We start from the raw sequence: 20,735 nt of genomic DNA, 5'->3' as shown, positions 1-20,735 counted from the left end.
TTTTGATTTTTAACATTTGAAACACATCTAAGAGTGGTAAGACAGGAGAGGTCTGGTACATTTCCCCCCCATCTGCTTGATGACAGATAATAAATTAATAATAGTGTTTACTTTTCTCAATGAAATTTACATTGAACACAGCTGCAGAAACTTTCCTGTTATACAAAATTCAGATTATTCTTAAAAATACAACTAGAAAATAAAAATAGTATGTGCTTAAACTATACTATAAAGGGTCTTTTGTAATGCTTCTTGAGGTATTTTTCCCTCATCTGACTTTCATGAAATAAATTGTCAGAAACTACTGAAATGCCAGTGACATATTTTAGATACATTTAGAGTACCCTCTCACTGATTATGTAGGCAAAACACAGCCTACAGGACTTCAAATTAACTTATGCTAGAACACCTTGAATTATTTTCACCAAATCAGATAAAAGAAAAAAAATATTTTTTCTCTTTCTAGAAATAGAAATTATTAGACATAGGAATGTTTCTTTTTATGGCATATGTACAGAAGAAAGAAAACTTACTGAAATGCTCAATTGTTTATGCATTATCATAACCATGAGTGATTACAGAGTGGAAATGAGCAGTTAAAAGAACAAACAAAATGAAGATATAAAACTATGCTCAGAATATAAGCACTATTCTTATAAAGCATAACTATGACTTTAGCTAAAGCTAATTTTGCTTCATTTAGCCTGATTAGACTTTTTTTATTAGTAAGTATATGCACACTACTACCGTCACTCTGAAGAATGATAAATGAATGTTTAGGTCTGAGAATGTAAGATGATGTAAGAATGCTTTTAATGTATCAACTCTTCTTGTCTGCTCCTAAATCAATTGCTTGTTACTATGTTATTTGGGAAATTTTTATTGGGATGCCCAATTGTTTCATAATTAAAAATGCTAATGCACGTGTATCTAAATGTATATATATCTGTGTGCGTATCTGTATATCTATCTATCTATATATATCTGCTGCCCAGCAGAGACAAATACAAAAAATATATATAAAGAATTCAAGTAAGAACACATATGGTTTCAAGCCATTCAGAAGGACTAAACATAAATGAATTTGTGTCAAAAGCCTTAGCACAAGTCCTAAGCATTAATATGAATGAGATCATTTAGGTAGTAATAGATAATGTTACAGAGAGAACTACTGCACGCAACAGGATGACAGACAGATGAGCAAATCATGATCAGTAAGAAATCCTCTAAGGGAAACAGGGCTTTCTTTACTCTTTCATGTCTTATTAGGTAGAACAGATAAAAAGCACAAGATGAAGAATTTGTGAGAATGGGATGTGTGCCTATAGGTTTCTGTACATGAGTTAGCGTTGCAGAAGAACTGTCAGAATAAGAATTTGATATCAGATCAGCTTTTTTTAACACTGATACTGGAAACAAAGTTGTTTAACAAAAAAATCTAGGTCATGCATGGAAACAAAACATATGCAGCTGCTAGATGGCACTAAAATGGGCATGTCCATTCAAAAGTGCAGAGTACTAAAATTTTAAATGCTGAACACTATAATTTTATTATTATTTTTATTGCATTATGGTTACATTACTGTTATTACAAATTTCAACCCTGCCAGAGCCCTGTCATAACAGAAACAATAATTGTTGCCCCAGGGAGTTTACATTGTAAATTAAATTAAAGATAGCAGGTATGTGAGACAAGCAAACCAATGAAGTGGGAAAGAATAATGCAATTGAATAGGTCATTTTAACACGAAATAGCTGTTTATGAACTATTTAGCTGTAATAATCAGCCATCTGCCTTGCCATTTTCAGGCTGATGTTTTTTGAATATATTTAAGGTGAGTAAAAGTATGACAAGTTGCTGGCTCCATATATGACTGAGTTTAACCTGTGTGAAAGAGACAAAAGAAAAAGTAATCTTTTTTGTAGGAGAAGATACAACTCTACTCCATATTTTCAGAGTTAAAGCAGAGGTGAACCTTCTAAATTTAATATTATACTAACAATAGAGTTAGCTTTAGAGATTACAGAGAAGGTAATAGGCTTAATTTATGATACTATACCCTGAGGTGCCTCGGTTTCATCTGGGATAAAGTTAATTTTCATCTTAGTAGCTGGTATAGTGCTGTGTTTTGGATTTAGGATGAGAATAATGTTGATAAGACACCAATGTTTTAGTTGTTGCTAAGCAGCATTTACAGTAAGTTAAGGACTTATTTTGCTTCTCACACCACCTCACCAGCTAGTAGGCCAGGGGGGAGGAGGGAGGAAGGGGGGGGCATAAGAATCTGGGAGGGGACACAGCTGGGACAGCGAAATCAAATGATCCAAGAGATATTCCAGACCATATGATGTCATGCTCAGTGTATAAACTAGGGGGAAAGCTGTCGGGGGAGCACTGCTTATGAACTGGTAGGGCATCAGTTGGCACTTTTCATGTTTTAATTTTTACACTTTGAAACTCAGATCCAATATTTTTGTTACTACATCTGCAATCATGAGCTTAAATAAAAATCAAGAAAGAAAAAACAATTAAAAAATTAGGAACACCTCTGCCTGATGCCTTCTTACCAAAAAAAAAGGTACACTTTTTTCCCCCTTTCAGAATTATCCCCTTTCTCCTCTTTTCTTGCAAGCAGCCAGATTTTAAAGTAAAACCAGAGTGATTTAACAATTTAACACTGTTGTATTGTATCTGAGTAGTGGAAAGCAAATGATGAAGATAGCCTTTTCTAAATTAAATTCAGGAGTAAAGGTTGAAGTAGCCAACAGGAAAGAAAAAGCTGTAAAGTTAGACAGTGGTTTGCTGCATCAGTAGATACCTTGCAGGAATACTGTTCCACTGAAAACTGTGGATTATCACCTCAGCCCCCTAATATTTACATTTAAAAAGGAAGAATGGAATGTACTATGCAGTACTTACCAAAAACTTGAAGGATTGTCTGTTTTTTATCATTTCCTGCTTTGTTTTTAGAATTACAGACATAAGGACCCGCATCAGTGTTCTTTATATCTCTTATTGTTAGTTCTGTATTGCTTCCTCTTAGCATGTATTTTTCATTTTCTTCAATAAGTTTACCATTCCTAAAAAAAAATAAGAACAATGTAAAAATCAACCAGTAGGTTCCAAACTCTGAAGCAATGTGCTGTGAATGCATCAATCTGTTGAAAATAATTTTTGAGGGAAGAGACTTCTATTATGCTCAAAAATGCAATACCTCACTTAGTATAAACTGGCAGCATGCATAGAAGGGATTTGATTTTAGCATAACCAATACTGTTCTGAAGGATGAGAGTGTTTTTCATAAGAATGTGCACATTCTAGACACAAAGCATTCTGAACTGCATTTTCATGTTCAAGACCCCAGGTTCATAAATTTATTGCCATGTTCTAAAACTATATACATCTTGAAAATGCTGTATCTTTATTCTTAAATGTTCAATATTGACTTAGTGTTAGAGAAATGCTTGTGAATAGAACATACAGCTTACACTCAAGGAAGTGCAGAAGGAAACTGGTTAGACACACATACCTGTATGTGAGGAACATTTAAAATCAAATTAACTAAGTGTAACTGTTGCAGTTCGTATAAGTAATAATGTACCGACTTAGAAAACATATTTTAAATCTCACACAAGTGGAGACTATTGGCACACCCTTTCCAATTATTTCCTCTCAGTTGTTGTTGGCTAGCCACTACTTAGTAAGCAGGCATATCTCCAGATGTCAGAATGAGTTCTGACCAGATGGTACAGAAATAATAAAACCTGTGAACAACTCTGAGGGCTGATCAAGGCTTGACCAGTCCATTTGAGCATGTTGGCATATGCAGAGGGCCATTTCTCCTTTTTCAAGAGTGCAATTTTAACTTTTTTAATTTCTTCTCATTCTGCCTAGTTTGCTACAAGCTCCTTTTGATCTTATTTCTTTTGAATCAACACCCCCTTCTCACAAGCACCTACGTATAAAATTGATTTTCATAAGCACTGATAATCTCGCTGACAATTCCAACTTCTTGAAAACAAACTATTTAACGATTTATAAAATGAAACCAATATGCGTTACTGAAATATTCTCTTCCATTCAATATGCCTAGTTTAGGATATACAGTTTTATTTCAAGATTGAAGCAACAATGATTTTCATGTCCTTCTCACATAATGCTGATAACTATGCAGATTTCATATTTTATAAAATTGTATTTTCCCTAAAAGAAAATACTGCTTCTTTCCTGGAAACACTAATATCTGTTAATAGGATTCCCCTGGCATCTATATAGCTTACATTTCAGTGTCATTTTTGTAAATAACTAGTCAATTTATCTGTCTACTTCAAGGCATTACTGTGATACTTGATTGTCTCCTTTCTAAAGGAAATCATAGGAATTGTTTTGCAGAACAGAAGAGATCTAATTTTCCACAGTTGGTTTCACCAAAAAAATTTAGTGATTTATGTTAAGAGACAGAAGTCTATAATCAAGGTAAGAAGTAGCTTCCAAATGCCTGTTATTATAAGCATTTCCTATATCTATGACAATTTCGAAGCAGAAATGAGATTATAAGCATTTCCTTGGACCCTCTAGTGAACAGGAGAGATTCAGACTGATGCTCTGACGTTGGAGAACAGGAAAGCATGAATAACACATTGAAAGTGGATTATTTCTTTTGTCAGATAATTCTATGTCCTGCCAGTAAAGATAAAGGGAATGATCCTTCTAAACTCTACTAGTGTAAATTATTTCCACAAACATAATAAAACATCATTTTTCAGCAGGACTATTCAATGAGTAAAGATTTCCAGTTCATGACCTGTATCTTTGTATCTTTATCTTTCAGTTCTGGCTAATTTAAGTTTATTAGTGTATTGCTTCTTTTCAGAGTATATGCTTTACATGAATGTAATCAGCTTCAATAAAGATATCAGTTAAGTGGTGAACGAATTAGATTCTCTAGGTCCATGAAATATCAACAAAGTGAACATGCATACTAAGTACAGCAGCAACTAAACCTTGCTGACCTTTCTTCTTGACTAGATATTTCAAACTGACTAATTTGTAAGTGAACTAATGTTTTTTGTTTTTTATTTTTTCTTTTTTAAGTAGATTGACACATTAGTTAAGATGCCTCCGTTTCAAATTTACAAAACCTTAAACATTGTAATCACCTGGAAATGAAAATGGTAGATGCAAATAGTTAAAGCTTTTCCACATTAGCTACTGTCTTAAGGAGCTTAAAGTTTGAAGCTACTGTTTTGTCCAGCATCTTGCAGTCAACACAGAGGGATATATATAAGCCAGCTGAATAATACTGTCATTTATTTTAAACATACAGTTATTTCTTCATGACCTAGCTGAAGCTGACCTGTTATATCAGTACACTGGATACAATTCCACTTGTTTGTTAAAGAAACAAACACAAATTTGAAGTTAACTTACATTCAACATCAAAAAGTACACTAAACAGAAGGAAATTTGGAGTATAACAAGTTGGCCATTAATACTGATAAATCAATTCAATTAGGTTCTCAATGTACAACAAGAATTTTAATATTAGATAAATCAGTTTTGACAGACTTTCCTACCACTGATAATGCTGTCTAGATTTTTCTCAAGATCAAGAAAGATTATGTTCATCTAGTTTTCCTATGCTCAGTCTAATTTCTAAAGAAAAGGCATCTAAAATATTATAGGAAACTAAAGCTTTTATCTTAACATATCTGCAAAATAAGTTGAAGGGGAAGGAGAATATATCAAATGATTTTGAATCCTCTTAACCAGCTACCTATATGTGAGTGAAAAGGGACATGAACAGGTCGGGAGAGAGAGCTCAGAGATTTGATGCAGAAATTTAGTACTGGAGATCAATGTAGAATAAAGTTTGATTCCTCTAGAAGAAATAATGTAGCTCCTCCCATCTTTTTTCCTTATTTGCAGATCAATAATAATATCCTGTCACGGACACCAGGGGCCTTTTCCACCTGCCACTTCACAATATCTCACTGTCAGCAAATAAAAAAGAGTATTTTCAACTGCCAAGAATTTATAGCCCAATAAGACAAAATAAAAACAGAATGAAAGGGGGGAAGAAAACCCCAACAAAGCAAACAAAATAAACAAACAAAAAAGCACCAGCAGGGAAGGGAGATACATAAGTCAATATTCCTCACTATGAGATAGCTCCCAAAATAGGAGCAGAACAGAAGCTTCCACATTTAATATTCAGTAATCAGTACACAAGCCTGTTAAGCTTTTGTAAAATCTTTACAAAAGATACTTAATGAATGGTTTAAAAAAGCTGCCTCAGGGGCTGGCAAACCAGAAGAAAACCCTTCAGTAGACTCTGATCAATAGACACAAAGTCTGTGTCTTTCCAAGACATTTAGCCTGTGTAAATACTGTAATATTTATAAAATATTGACAAAAATCCACAAGTCTAAGTGGAGATATTCACAAGCTGTGGAAATTTACGCATTCTTTCTTAACAGCATAAAACATTAATGTTGGCTGTCTTACATCTTTCAACAAGGCCATTTAGGGTACACGATTTCAGACAACTCTTAAGAATTTTGGCTGGGTAAGACAGACATTGTAAAAAATTACTTTAAAGACCTTAAACTATCAGAACAGTCAACCTTCATTTGAATTCACTATCAGTTTTTTAATCTGGGCTCTGCAAATTTTGCTTTGCTTTTTCTTTTTCTTCACTAGATTTTTAATTCTAAGCCACATGACGGAATTAACTTTGCATTCTATGTATTTGCATATCTTGAGATTCAAATTGCACAAGGGAAAAATTTAAAATGAAGTATGACTTTTGACATGTTAAGATGTAGGTATCAGTCAAATGAAGCTAATATTAAAAATGAATCCAACATTGTTCGAAGATTCCAAAGGAGATTAAGAGCTGATGGCAATCCCTTCTATGAAAATGTAGTGACCTTTTAATTCACCTGAAATAATGTAAGTAGATGAAAATTACTCAGGTCTAAAATAGAAATGTGCACTGATGTGAGGTGTCTGAGATATTTTATATCCCAGGACTGATACATGTATCTTTGTTAAAATTGAAAGAACACAGAGTGTATGGATATTAATTTTTTTACAAATGTTATATGGTAAGTGTTCCCAGACGATAAAGCTATATTATCTGCATGTTATTGATAACATCAAAAAACACACATGAGCTTTAAAACTGGTTCAATTTTCAAAACGTATTACATTTTAAAAATTACATAAACCACCCTTGAAACTCATGCAGTGAAACATTTCCATATCCTATGGGTGTCTAAAGCAATACCTCCTTATGAATCTCATTGAAACACAGAGTTAGGGTTAGACTATTTTTACAAATGGGGAAAATGTTACCTTTGTTATCAGTACTGCTGATCTGTGTTGGATATCTATTGCATAACTGCATATGTTTTCACTTGATGTATTCATGTGCAGAAGTTATGAGATTCTTGCTTGTACTGAGATACAGACTCATTGCTTCAGCTTTATTTATTTCCACTTAGATATGAAAAATCACATCAGTATGCTATTTTAGTTGCTTCTTACATTTATCTCACTTCCTGGTAACCTGAGTGCAATTGTATTTGTCTGAGTTCATTCACCTACTAATGCTGCATCTAGCTTTAGAAGTCAGAATAGAAATGGACAGCAAATGCTCCTAAAATTCAGTAAAAAAATATTAATTAAGGTTGCCCAGCTTAATGGACCATGATAGAAAATCATGGCACATTAAAACAATGTGCTCTGATGTGCAGACTTCAACTAAACTTACCTGTACCAACTGATTTCAGGTGGAGGTGATCCAGTGGCTCTGCAGAATAAAGTTATTGCCTCTCCTCGATCTGCAGTGGCATTAAAAGATTTCTGTAGCAGAGTAATTGCTGGGGGAACTGAAAAATAAAACATTATGGCCTATTAATGGAAAATAAATTATGTGTTTCTAGAAAAATCTAAATCACAGGACAGGATCCTTTGCTAACTTTGGAATTTATAATTATACTTAGGAATCAAGTTAAAATATGAAACACTGTTACTAGTATTTCTTTACTTTTCTTAAACACAAGAATTTTAATCATTATCAGGTCTTTTTTTTTTACTAGAATATTTTTTGAAAGTCTTTTTAAGTAGTTCTTCAGTCTTTTTGCAGAACATTTTAAAGTTCTGTATGTCTAAAGCTAGACACAGCATGCATAAGACATAATAAAGTTATGATGACCACTAATTTAACTTCTTTTATCTTTAATCTATTCTTTTAAAACAGGTGCCAGTATGTAGTAGTCTTTCATCACTGGCCTTGCAGAACTGATTCGTGGCTCTGCAGGCCAATAATGAAAGACCTGTAACAACAGGAGAGACACTAGAGGCAAGTACGGCAGCCCAGTCTTCACCACATATAACAACAACTACAACTAGGGTGAACTGAACTACTAGATATTACAATCTGAAATTCAGTCTTGCAGTCATTGTCAGTGTTCTGTAAATGATTAAAAACAATATTCCAGGTTTTACATATATATCATTTACAGTGATATAATGAAATGCAATGAATTCTATTTCCATGGTGTATTTTTAAAAAATATTAAGAATTACATTTATAGGAAAACAATACGAAGCAGACATGACAACTATATTACCCAGTTCAGTCACGATATTTTAGAAGCTGACATATTTTAAAATAGGCTATGATAACCAAGTAAAGCAAGAAGTCAATCCGACAACTTTTACTGCTTACCATTCACAATAACAATTATGTCCCGAAAGTCAATTTCTCCTCTTGCTTCCACTCTTCCTTCACATCTGTATACTCCTTCATCACTTTTATTGATGTTAAGAATTTGGAGATTATTGTTTGCTAATACAGCAAATCGATCTAGAAAGGCAAGTAAGAGATGAAGTGGTGTTAGTAAACCAAGACAACATGCAGAACGCTTACTTAAGTGAGTAGTATTAATGTACTTCCTCTATAAAATCAGAATGCTCATTGACAAAACACTCATTAATTTAAAAGTAAAATGTCAGCCAAGGAATTTGTTTTTTTTCCCCAGTCCAAAATACATTGCCATTTCCTAAAATTCAATCTGGATTTTCTATCCATAACTTCCTGCTTACTCTAAGGAGTCATAAAATATAAGTTAAACTTATAAATTACTGCAAAAAGAGTGGAATATTCATGAACACCTACATAGAATTTGAAAAGATTAGAGATGGAAAAAAGATAAACCATTTATAATAAAAAAACACTTCTTCCCTATCTATATTAAGCAACTTTGTGCCCATTTTATGTCACTATGCTTATTCATTTCTCAGCTTGCTTTCTCTCCTTCCCTCTTCCTGTTCCTTTGCTCATTCACTAATACTCATTCATCAATGTATCTCACCATAGTTTAACACTTCACAGAAATGGGTATGAAGACATAATCCAACAAAGCAGTCTACCTTCTGCAGAGTGCAGCATAAACTGAAATTCAATGGACTTTTTGAGTAGCTCAAGTTAATTGAAAAAAAAATCAGATTCTGAATACACGTGCATGCATTTTCCTGCACATGCAGCAGCAAAATTATAACCTGGAAAAATAAACTGAATCCGAATTTATTTTATTCTTTCCTTTATGTCTGAACTAGTGTATTGAGTTTACATGTCAAGACATTGGCAGTAGGAGGGCTGCAGGGCAGCCTCTGTAAGGAGCAAGCGGGGCTGCCCTGCGCTGGATCCAGACAGATCCAATGGACCCACCGCAGGGCACGGCTGAGCCCTGCAGATGACGGTGGTGCCTGGGAAGGCCCAGTGGAGGAAGGGAAAAAATAATGATGTGCTCAAAACTCGAGAGTCAGGAACGAGGAAAACATGACAGAAACAGCCCAGCAAGCACCAAGCTGAGAGAAGGTTCAAGGGAAGGAGGTGCTCTAGGCACCAGAGCAGAGACCCCCCCCTGCAGCCCCAGGAGAAAGCATGGTAGAACAGATTTCCACACTGCAGTCTGTGGAAGACCCCATGCTGGAGCAAGTTTATTCTGAACTACTGCACCTCATGGGAAGAACTCATGCTGGAGCCATTATGGACTGACCACAAGCCCATTGCCCATCTCCCTGTACTGCCTGGGGTGCAGGAGGTAGAGAAGTCACAAATGAAAGGTGAAATTGAGCCTGTGAAAAATAAAGGGGGTGATGCTGCATTACTTCTCTCTTTCTGTTTCACCATCCATCTCTACTTAACAATAAATTCAAGTAATTTCCCCTCACTCAAATCCATTTTGCCTGTGCCGGTAATTGGCAAGTGATCTCTCTGTCTTTACCTTGAACCATGAGCTTTTTCACCTCATTTTCTCCCCTAGTACTGCTGTATTGTGTTTAAGTGGCAAGGTTTTGCTGGTTGTGTGGGAGGCTGCAAGTGTGGCTTCTGCTGGAAGCTTCCCCCATGTCTGATAGAGTCAATGCCAGCCGGCTCCAAGACAGACCCACTGCTGGCCAGGGCTAAGCCCATCAGTGATGGTAGTAGCACAACATAGTTGAGAAAGGGGAAGTTGCACAGGAGCGGAGTGAGATTACGTGAGAAACAGCTCTGCAGACACCAAGGTCACTGCAGAAGGAGGGAAGAGGTGCTTCAGGTGACAGACAGATTCCCCAGCAGCCCATGGTGCAGGCCATGGTGAGGCAGGCTGTGCCCCTGCAGCCCATGGAGGTCTATAGTGGAGCAGATCTCCACCTGCAGCCCATGGAGGACTCCACACGAGAGCAGGGGGATGCCTGAAGAAAGCTGTGACCCAGTGGGAAGCCTGTCCTGGAGCAGGATCCTGGCAGGACCAATGGCTGGCCCTGTGGAGACAGGAGCTGGAGCAGGTTTGCTGCAGGATTGTAACCTGTGGGGGACCCATGCTGGAGCAATATGTTCCTGAAGGACTGCACTCCATGGGAAGGGCCCATGCTGGAGCAGTTCATGAAAAACTGCAGCCTGTGGGAAGGACTCACATTTGAGAATGTTTGTGGAGGATTCTCCCACAGGAGGAGAGGGTCCCAAGGGACCCCATGCTGGAGCAGGGGAAGAGTGTGAGGAGTCCTCCCCCTAAGGAAGAAGGAATGGCAGAGACAATCTGTGATGAACTGACCACAGCCCCCATTTCCTGTCCACTGTGCTGGTGGTGAGCCCAGAGAAGAAGGGAGGGATCGGGGGGGACGTGTTTTTTAAGATTTGGGTTTACTTCTCATTATCCTACTCTTATCTGATTGGTAATTCATTAGTTTTCCCCAACACTGAGCCTTTCATTGTATTTTTTCTCCCTTGTCCAGCTGAGGAGGGAAGTAACAGAGCAGCTGTGATGGGTACCTGGCATCCAGGCAGGGTCAACCCAGGGCGCCTGTTGAGGAGGATGAGACAGTGGCTGCGGGGGTGCCTTGAAGCTGGCCAAGGTCAACCCCCTGTAACTAGTCAAATTCATGGCCTTTTTTGAGGAGAATTACTTCCTGCATTTCACTGTATGTGTTTTTTTAACAACTTGCATACTTGTTATTGAGCTCTTTCTTATTCTATTTGAATCAGTGTCATTCTATCAGTATTGGAAGAGGACAAAATTTACTAGCAATTTACTAGTTTTAACTAGCAATCGAGTGTCATTTTTCACTTTGCTTTCCTTTTGATTCTGCTAGATTTTTAAAGCATGTTAGATTTCTCACAACACAGATATTCCAAAACAGTGATAAACAACACCTGGTAGAAAAGCTTTCACATAGAGTCAATTCAAAGAGCATATGTAGATACACAGTTACAAATAAAACAGCTTTTTATGCCGAGTTCTATTTCATTACCAAGGACTCTATCAGAAAATTAAGACAAATGGAAAAATAAAATTTAATTATGCTTCACCTGATAGAGATTTACAGGATATCAATGTCCTCAACACATTTACACTAATTATGTCTAGTTTATTAAAGTAATGCTTGAACATTAATGCTATTTCACACACTACCACATACAAATTATAAAATCTTTTTCTTTCCCATCCCTACACAATTCTAAGAAAGCTGTGCTTTATAAAGGTGAAATGTAGCCCCTCTTTAAGCATTGATAACTTTTTTCCTTCATTAACATAAATATTTAATGTATGAGATGAAAAAGAGGACTAGAGACCACCCTAATTTCTTAATGTTTTATTCTTAATGTTTTATTCTTTGGTAGGCTTGTTAAAGAATAGTTCATGCCGCTGTAAAAATGCCACTAAGTATATACAATGATACTATGCTCATTCAGCGGGAATAAATTCTGCATAGACCACATGGGTCAACCAAACCACTGAAACCTTGACAGGAAAAGGTTAGATCTTGTTAGAACACTACTCACATGTTGTGTGGAACATTAAGTTGATTCAAAGCAGTAGAATAAATTGGTAACACAACATGAACCGCTAAGATGTTGCGCACACAAGTAACGTTCACTGTCCCACAGTTATCCTAATAAAAATTGTCCCCTATATTAAATGAATTACAGTTTGTGGATGTGGACAGTGACTCAGCAATACACTCCTCTAGCTCACTGCTATGTTCTGGACTCAACTCACTGAACTTCAAACGCCTGATTTAGAAGAACGGTCACACCACCTTCCACTTCAGTCAGATCAGACATTAAGTGGTATGGATGGCAAGAGGGACTGCCCACGTCTTTTCATTTCCTCTGAGCTTGAGGAAGTTTTGGCTTATGATTTGCAAATTTTACTGTGTTCTAGGGCATGTAGCAGGCTAGGACCCACAATGTCTAACAAAAAGGTTAGGCATAGCTGTTCATTCTAAGACTAGGACATGACTAAAGATCCGTTGAATTAAAAATTAAAACTTTCAGAAAAAAAAAGAAAACTAAGACTTCTATGACATGTGTCCCTCATACAACTAAATCTGTCATTCTTTACAGAAGGGACTGTAATTTCTTCTTTTAGACCAAATAAGAACACAGCATGTTCACAATCTTAAACACAACTCTTTGAGATGAGACTCGGCTGAGATTATGCTAGACTGAGGAAGCCATAGAACTGGATGGCCACAGCCTACCCATGATCTAGAGAGTTAGTCTGGCTGATTTGAAGTCTGTTTTATCTAGTCTTTCAGAGTAAGAGAGAATGGAAGAATAGTCAAGAATATAAAAAAGAAAGAAGTCATGAAATTAAAGCACTGACATTATCCTATGCTTTTCTATTATATCAGTGCTAGAATGCTTAAAATAGAAGCTGCTTTCTCATGTCCCCCAAACGAACTGCAATATACAAGCCAATCTGGATATGAAATTATTCAGTATTTTAACTTACTATGAACTAAAACCCAACAATTATTTACTTCTTTTTTTAATAGGTGTCATTTAAAATATGACAGACAAATTTCATGCTATTTAAAGTTATGCAAAAAGGTTATGGGTACTGATCCTTCATAGCAGATTTTGAAGCTGGAAATGTAACATAAAACAGAGTAATTTTATCACCCAATGCCTGAAAAAAAATTCTTAACTGTAAGAATTTGACTATACCCTTTTTTCACCTGCATCACAAACCCATATATATGTAGCCAAAATTCACAAAGTTCACAATGTCTTATTTTCAAATGGTTTAAAATGCTGCTTCCACCCAGGCATGACTGGGATCTCACCTGGATAATACTTTAGAACAGAACACAAGGAAACTACTCTGGTGTTTAAATTAGAACTGGTTTCTATCATTATACCTTTTTTAAATCGCAAGCACTGTGAAAGAAAATGGTTAAAAAGACAAGCTGACATACTGAAATTTAAAAATTCCTAATTTTCAAAATGTATGATTTTGAAAAAGAAAGGAAATTTTGCTTTATTCCTTTGCTAATCCAACAGCAGCAAACCTGATTGGAAAAAATAAAATGAAAATAATGAAAAATTTGTGACAGACCTTTGATGCAATTTTACTTTTTCAAGCTCTAAGCTGCATTCTGTGCACAGTGAAGTTTTATCTGTGCATGCTTTGGAAACTTATTCAATTCCTATATGGCAGCTCAGGAAGAGTTCCTCCAAAGAAGTTCCCAGCAATCTTTTGTGTGTTTTGACCCTCATAATACATATAGACAAAACTCCCAGTTCGAAAAAATGATATATGAGGGAACCCATTGCACATGGATTCTCTATAAAGACCACATGACTTGGTGAAATTCTACTTATGATGACATGCTAATCAAAATCCTCCACTATAATGTGATGAGTCTTCTTTTACAATAATATTTTAAAATTAATTAGAATGTATAACTTAAAGAGTTACCAAAATACTAACTGTCAGCAATAGTTGTGACTTCCTCATTCTGATATAACCAGCTGACAACAGGAGCAGGTGAACTAGTAACATGGCAAACAACTTCTGCATCTTCTCCCTGCCTGAACTCTTGTGGAGATACTATGTCTTGGAAAGTGAGTTTTTCTGAAAAGGAAGAAAACAGAATATAGTAAGTGTCTTCCAGCTCACTTAGCATTGAAATGATATGTGACACCAAATCAGATAAAGATGACTACTAAACATTCTCATTGTGATAATACATTTATTTTTTCCAGATAGGGCTCAAGTGGTCCTGGACACATGATTTCCACTCTGTAGAAATTATTTCACAATAATTTTGCATTATGAAAATGTTTATTTATCTCAAATGAGCATGTTTTATAAACATATTTTCCATTGTTCCAGAGCCCAGTTTTGAACCCCTATTTTTTTAGATGTTTATATATTCAGGTTAATAGTCTATTTACTCTGTTGTCTATTTACTCATTATCTTATCACTGAATTAAAACCTCATGCTTTTATTCCATTGAAACTTCCATCAAAACAACCAAAATTATTTGGAAGAGTCTTATCAAAAAGGTGGAACTTTAGGCTCATTGACTGTGAAAAACATCAGCTGAATAAAACAAAAAAATTTAAAAGCCAGTGGGAAACTCTACAGAAAAAAAATTAGTATTATTAAGTCATAAGAAATTTTAGCATTTTTTGGAGGGAAATAATAAGATATTCTTAAGCCTGATGAGGCTTTTAATTTTTCCAACTGCAAATAACCAAACTTGATATTAATTTTACTAATGGCCTGAATAAGTTCTGTATTATTAGAACTTAGTGTTAGAAGTCCAAGACGACACTAATCCATGATGTCATACAAGATCTAATGCAGAAACAAATTTGGAAGATTGCACACAGAACAAACAAACTGACCTATGTTCTTTAGGATCAGAAACTGCCAACTACATTTTGGGAAACACTTTGGAGAACATAAGTCAGATGCAATTCCACCTCCACTTTTTTGTACTGGTAAAAGTGCAGGCTCAGATAATCCACAGTTCCCATAGCAGAGGGAGTACACTTTTGTTATATACATCTCTTACATACTTGTATAAATTATTTTTATGAAATATTTGAAGAATGTGACCTTATATAAGTCAGAAGAAAAACTCTCATAGGCATCAGTGAGTATTGAACCAGACCCTAGTATCCTGCTTTTTCCTTACAATACATCATAAACACAATGAAACCTTCGTATGACTGTTGCCACAAATCTTTCTATGTCTTGTATAGGTCTTCAGGTTTATCTAGCCTCAGAATTATTAAAATTACCACATTGAAACATTTCAAAAGATTTCAGCCTTGTTCAGCAGTTTGCTAATGGAGTGACTGGCAGTTTTAAGCATACAAATAAATTCCACAAAACCTGAAATCCTTTGAACGGCCAAATTTCAAGCCATCTTGTGATGACTTACAATTCCTATCACCATTTTAACGATTGTTTTATCAACAGGCTTCCTTAAATTGTATTTTTTTCATTATCCTAGTTATCTGTACCTTTCAGAGGTAATGCTTTATGATTCTACTCTGAATTTAATGTCCACTGCAATCCCTTAGCACTCAGCCCATCTAGAAATAAATTTTATGACTATTAAAAAGCTATTCTCCAAAGAAATTAGAGAATAACTCAGTTGAAAGGCTACTAGCAATGCCCTACTCTTTCACCAACAAAAATCTTGCCTTCTATCTTCACTATATACTAGTTTAATGTATTGCTTCTGATTGAGCTAAAGAATACAGTATAATGTAACATCATTTAACTAATTTGAAGAACAACCCACAGCCAAACAAAAAAAAACTCTAAGAAAATCTCTTGCCACAATGGAATGTATTTACTTTTCAAATCTACTCCTCAATTAGTTGTTTGCAATTGAAATGCATTTTGGATATTCATCACTGTAATCTTCAATTCCTTATGGGAAAATGTCATTATAAGGCCAAGAATAGAAAAGACTGACATAAAAAAACCCTAATTCAGTCTAAAATCCACCTTTTAATGATATATATTACACTTCCTGCCCTTTTATTTATGTACGTATTTGTAGCATTTTGTAGATATTTTTGTAATTAAGAATTAGGTTGACATAACTTCTTTTCATATTTCCTGTTTTCCATGAGGGACCTACAGTGCACTCTCATTAGATGGCATCCTAAGGAAAAGTGAGCTATAGTATTATAAAGTAGCCATCCATTTTATTTAAGTCTTTGTTGTAATATCTATTAACTAATCTGCAGGAGATGCAATTATTTGGAAGATAAGGTTCAGAGCCTAGAAAGATATTTTGTATAGGCTTCACTTTTTCAATAGCAGTGGCTTTTAAAACATAGTCTTTCATTTGATAATATTTTACTTACGATAAATTTCCAAAACAACAGTAGCTTCTTGAGTTTGTCCTTCAGCATCTGATGCTTGACATCGATATATACCAGCATCTTCTATATCTGCATTGTAAATGGTTAGACGTGATCGAACACCTTCTTTCTGAACAACCACTCTTTGACTAGAAACAATCTTCTCTCCTTGTGGACTGTACCAATCTATGTTGTCAGGCTCACCAATGGCTACAAACAAAACCAAAAAACAATCCAACATTAGAAGTTCAGATAGACATGCTTACCAAATGCACAATGTCTACGCAATGTCAGAGAACTGCTAAATTCTTGAGAGTTGTGAGAAAGCCTGTAGAAAGACAAGCAAGGCAAAACTGCAGGCAGATGTCTTATTGTTGAGACTAGTAGCTCAAGAATCGAAGAGGGAAAAAAATAGAAAGATATAAAGTCTTAAAAGAAAGAAACAAGCCATTCAGCAGCCACTGATCAGCAGGTCAAGTCATCAGTCAGTTGCACTGTCAATGCAGTCAGGCCATGTGTCATTGTCAATGGAAGATGGCAACTCAGCAACATCAAGGATCCTTATCAGCAGCTGCAAATGCAAACTCTTCTCCTGACTAAGACCTGGCTCGCTGGAAAAAACTTTTTGGGTGCCTCATTAGGCTGGAGAGGATAGTAAAGCTTAGCCTAGTAGCTTATTTAACTCTTTAGATTAGACAAGTGAACCTATTTTAACTAAAGAAGCATCCTAAAGTATACAAACTTCCTGTATTCATACAGACAATTCAACCTGAGCTATTCAGTCTGTAAGAAATAGTTTCTAGACTGGAAATCAATGAAGCCAATGAAGATCTACTATTTATCACAATTTTCACAAGTCAATGGAATATACAAAAATACACTAACTTAATACTGTGAATCAATTAAGACAGTTTCAAATTATATACCCTAACTATGCTATGATTCTATGTAGAAGGTTCAAAATACAAAAAAAAAGTACCTACAAGAAAAGTGAATACATACCCGTGCATGTGAAGAACTTGGATTCACCCACACTCAGCTCAACTTTGCTAAGTGAAATTGTAACTTGAAGTAGAGCTGAAAAATATAAAGTAGGTTATGAACACATTTTGGCATTTATCAGTTAAAATGTTATATTTTCAGGTTTTGTATTTTCTGTTTCTATACTACAGAGCCTGTGCAACAAATCTGAAAAGTTTCAGCTAAGAATTGTATCTTTAGAGCTGGAGTATACATAGAGGTGGAGAAAAGAATCAAAATAAAGATGTTACATGAAGGATAACAGCCTCAAATACTAAAACTTATGACAAAATTAGAGGAAAAAAAAAGTAGAAGGGATTGAAAGACACATGAAACCAAAACCTCAACGTGTATCGGAAGTTTTAAAAAACACTGTTTCAAGAATCTAAGGTTTTCAGTCTTAAAATGTAATAATTATGGTTTATTATGTGCATGTGGAAATATTTCATCTTGGTGAAAACTGCAACACGAACATTGAGTATACAGCGTATACTCAATGTCCCAAGATCACTAGATTATTTTTATATAATTGGTATGAAATTACACAGGATTTGGAGAAGGCTGAGGTTCTGAATGACTTCTTTGCCTCGGTCTTCACTGGCAAAGGCTCTGACTGCACCACCCAAGTCTTGGAAGGTAGATACAGGGACTGTGAGAATGAAGACCTTGTGCCCACTGTAGGAGAGGAGCTGGTTCGAGACCATCTTAAAAATCTGAACGTGCACAAGTACATGAGACCTGATGATATCCATCTGCGGGTCCTGAAGGAGCTGGCAAATGAAGTTGCTAAGCCACTGGCCATCGTATTTGAAAAATTATGGCAGTCAGGTGAAGCTCCCGATGACTGGAAAAAGGGAAATATAACCCCCATTTTCAAGAAGGGGAAAATGGATGACCCAGGGAATCACAGACCAGTCTCACCTCTGTGTCCAGAAAAATCTTGGAGCAGGTTCTCCTGGAAGGCATGCTAAGGCATAGGAAAAACAGCAAGGTGCTTGGTGACAGCCAGCACGGCTTCACTAAGGGGAAATCTTGCCTGATCAATTTGGTAGCCTTCTATGATGGGGCTACAGAACTGATGGACAGGGGTAGAGCAGTTGATGTCATCTACCTGGACTTGTGCAAAGCGTTCAACACTGTCCCACACAACATCCTTGTCTCTAAATTGGAGAGACATCAATTTGATAGGTAGACCATTCAGTGGATAAAGAACTGGCTGGATGGCCGCACACAAAGAGTTGTGGTCAATGGCTCAGTGTCCAGCTGGAGATCAGTAATGAGTGGTGTTCCTCAGAGATTGGTGTTGGGACCAGTTTTGTTCAACATCTTCATCGCTGACATGGACAGTGGGATTGAGTGCGCCCTCAGCAAGTCTGCCAATGACACCAAGCTGTGTGGTTCGGTTGATACGCTGGAGGGAACGAATGCCATCCAGAGGGACCTTGACACACTTGTGAGGCGGGCTGATGCCAACCTTATGAAGTTAAACCATGCCACGTGCAAGGTCCTACACCTGGGTGGGAGCAGGCACAGCTACAGGTTGGGCAGAGAAGAGATTCAGAGCAGCCCTGTGGAGAAGGACTTAGAGGTGCTGGTCGATGAGAAAATGAGCATGAGCCGGCAGTGTGTGCTCACAGCCCAGAAAGCCAACCATGTCCTGGGCTGCATCAAAAGGGGCATGACCAGCAGGTTGAAAGAGGTGACCCTCTACTCTGTTCTCATGAGACCTCACCTGGAGTATCGTGTACAGTTCTGGTGTCCTCAACATAAAAAGGACATGGAACTGTTGGAACAAGTCCAGAGAAGGGCCACAAGGATGATCAGGGGACCGGAGCACCTCCCATACGAAGACAGACTGAGAAAGTTGGTGCTGTTCAGCCTCAAGAAGAGAAGCCTGCATTGAGACCTTATAGCAGCCTTCCAGTATCTGCAGGAGGGCCTACAGGGATGCTGGGGAGGGACTCTTCATTAGGGACTGTAGTGACAGGACAAGGGGTAACGGGTTAAAACTTAAACAGGGGAAGTTTAGATTGGAAGTTTAGGGTGGTGAGGCACTGGAATAGGTTGCCCAGGGAGGCTGTGAATGCTCCGTCCCTGGCAGTGTTCAAGACGAGGTTGGACGAGGCCTTGGGTGATATGGTTTAGTGTGAGGTGCCCCTGCCCATGGCAGGGGGGTTGGACCTAGATGATCTAAAGGCCCTTTCCAACCCTAACCATTCTATGATTCTGTGATTCTACAAAAGGACAAACATCTCTAGAGGTGAGAAGTACTAAATTCCAAACTAACTTTTTGGTGTGAAAAAACTTAAACTATTCTTAACATTTTGTACCCTGCCCTCCATAAGAAAACGACTAAGAAGAAAAACCACAAAAAGCCCCCAGGAACACATCCTATTTCAGGCAAAAGTAAATGCTTGTGTGCACTCCGTTTGCTAACGTCAAAACCTGTCAGTCCATAAAGACCGTCAGGAAGAAGACATGACTACCTAGAGGTGACAAAGAAACTGAAGTGGACTATAAAAATGTTGAACCTAATACCAGAGCACATACTAGTACCATTTTCTTTGCAATAGCAAGGAAGACAGCGAAGGCTGCTTTGGAACACAAGCATAGCACTGACAGAGAAAGAGACTGATCATTCTCATCTGTCGCGTTTACGTCCATGGTACCAGAAGAAAGGCCAAACTTAAGAATAGGAAAGGAAATGCGTTTCAAACAAAGTTTTATTTTTGTCTTAATAAGCATCAAGGAGTAATAAATCAACTAGGAGGCTACTCAAAGCCTCATTTCTTTATTTACCCGTGAGGCTAAGCTCTATTTTAATCTCAGGACATATAACTGTTTGGTTGGAAACTGAGGTACTAATCAGTCCATTGGTTGGAGAATTTCAGGAGATTAGAGCCCAGACACTTATTTCAAATCACAGACTCATTTTTTTAGGTCCTGTGCCACCACTTATCTGTATTTTTTTATAAAGTTTGTAGTCTTGTAGAGTTACTTCAGAAATGCGTATGTCAGCATTTCAGCAGCATTGCTTC

General features: G+C 36.7%; 1 protein-coding gene across 2 annotated transcripts in view; it reads right to left on the bottom strand.

The window, feature by feature from the left end:
- NCAM2 (neural cell adhesion molecule 2) overlaps positions 1 to 20,735 on the bottom strand; it is a 279,151-nt gene that overhangs the window by 101,889 nt on the left and 156,527 nt on the right. For both annotated transcript variants that reach the window (XM_062622126.1, XM_062622125.1), the window contains exons 2-7: positions 17,680 to 17,754; positions 16,681 to 16,887; positions 14,275 to 14,418; positions 8,739 to 8,876; positions 7,779 to 7,896; positions 2,921 to 3,081 (exon numbers count right to left, since the gene is read on the bottom strand). In XM_062622126.1, the coding sequence (XP_062478110.1) occupies positions 2,921 to 3,081; positions 7,779 to 7,896; positions 8,739 to 8,876; positions 14,275 to 14,418; positions 16,681 to 16,887; positions 17,680 to 17,754 (843 nt within the window). The remainder of the gene's footprint in view (positions 1 to 2,920; positions 3,082 to 7,778; positions 7,897 to 8,738; positions 8,877 to 14,274; positions 14,419 to 16,680; positions 16,888 to 17,679; positions 17,755 to 20,735) is intronic.

Source organism: Pezoporus occidentalis, unplaced genomic scaffold (genome assembly GCF_034315485.1).
Source record: "Pezoporus occidentalis ecotype Australia unplaced genomic scaffold, CSIRO_AGI_Poc_V1 ctg24, whole genome shotgun sequence".
Lineage (NCBI taxonomy): Eukaryota > Metazoa > Chordata > Aves > Psittaciformes > Psittacidae > Pezoporus > Pezoporus occidentalis.
The sequence above is the reverse complement of the archived record's forward strand: the minus strand, read 5'-3'. Positions and strand labels throughout refer to the sequence as shown.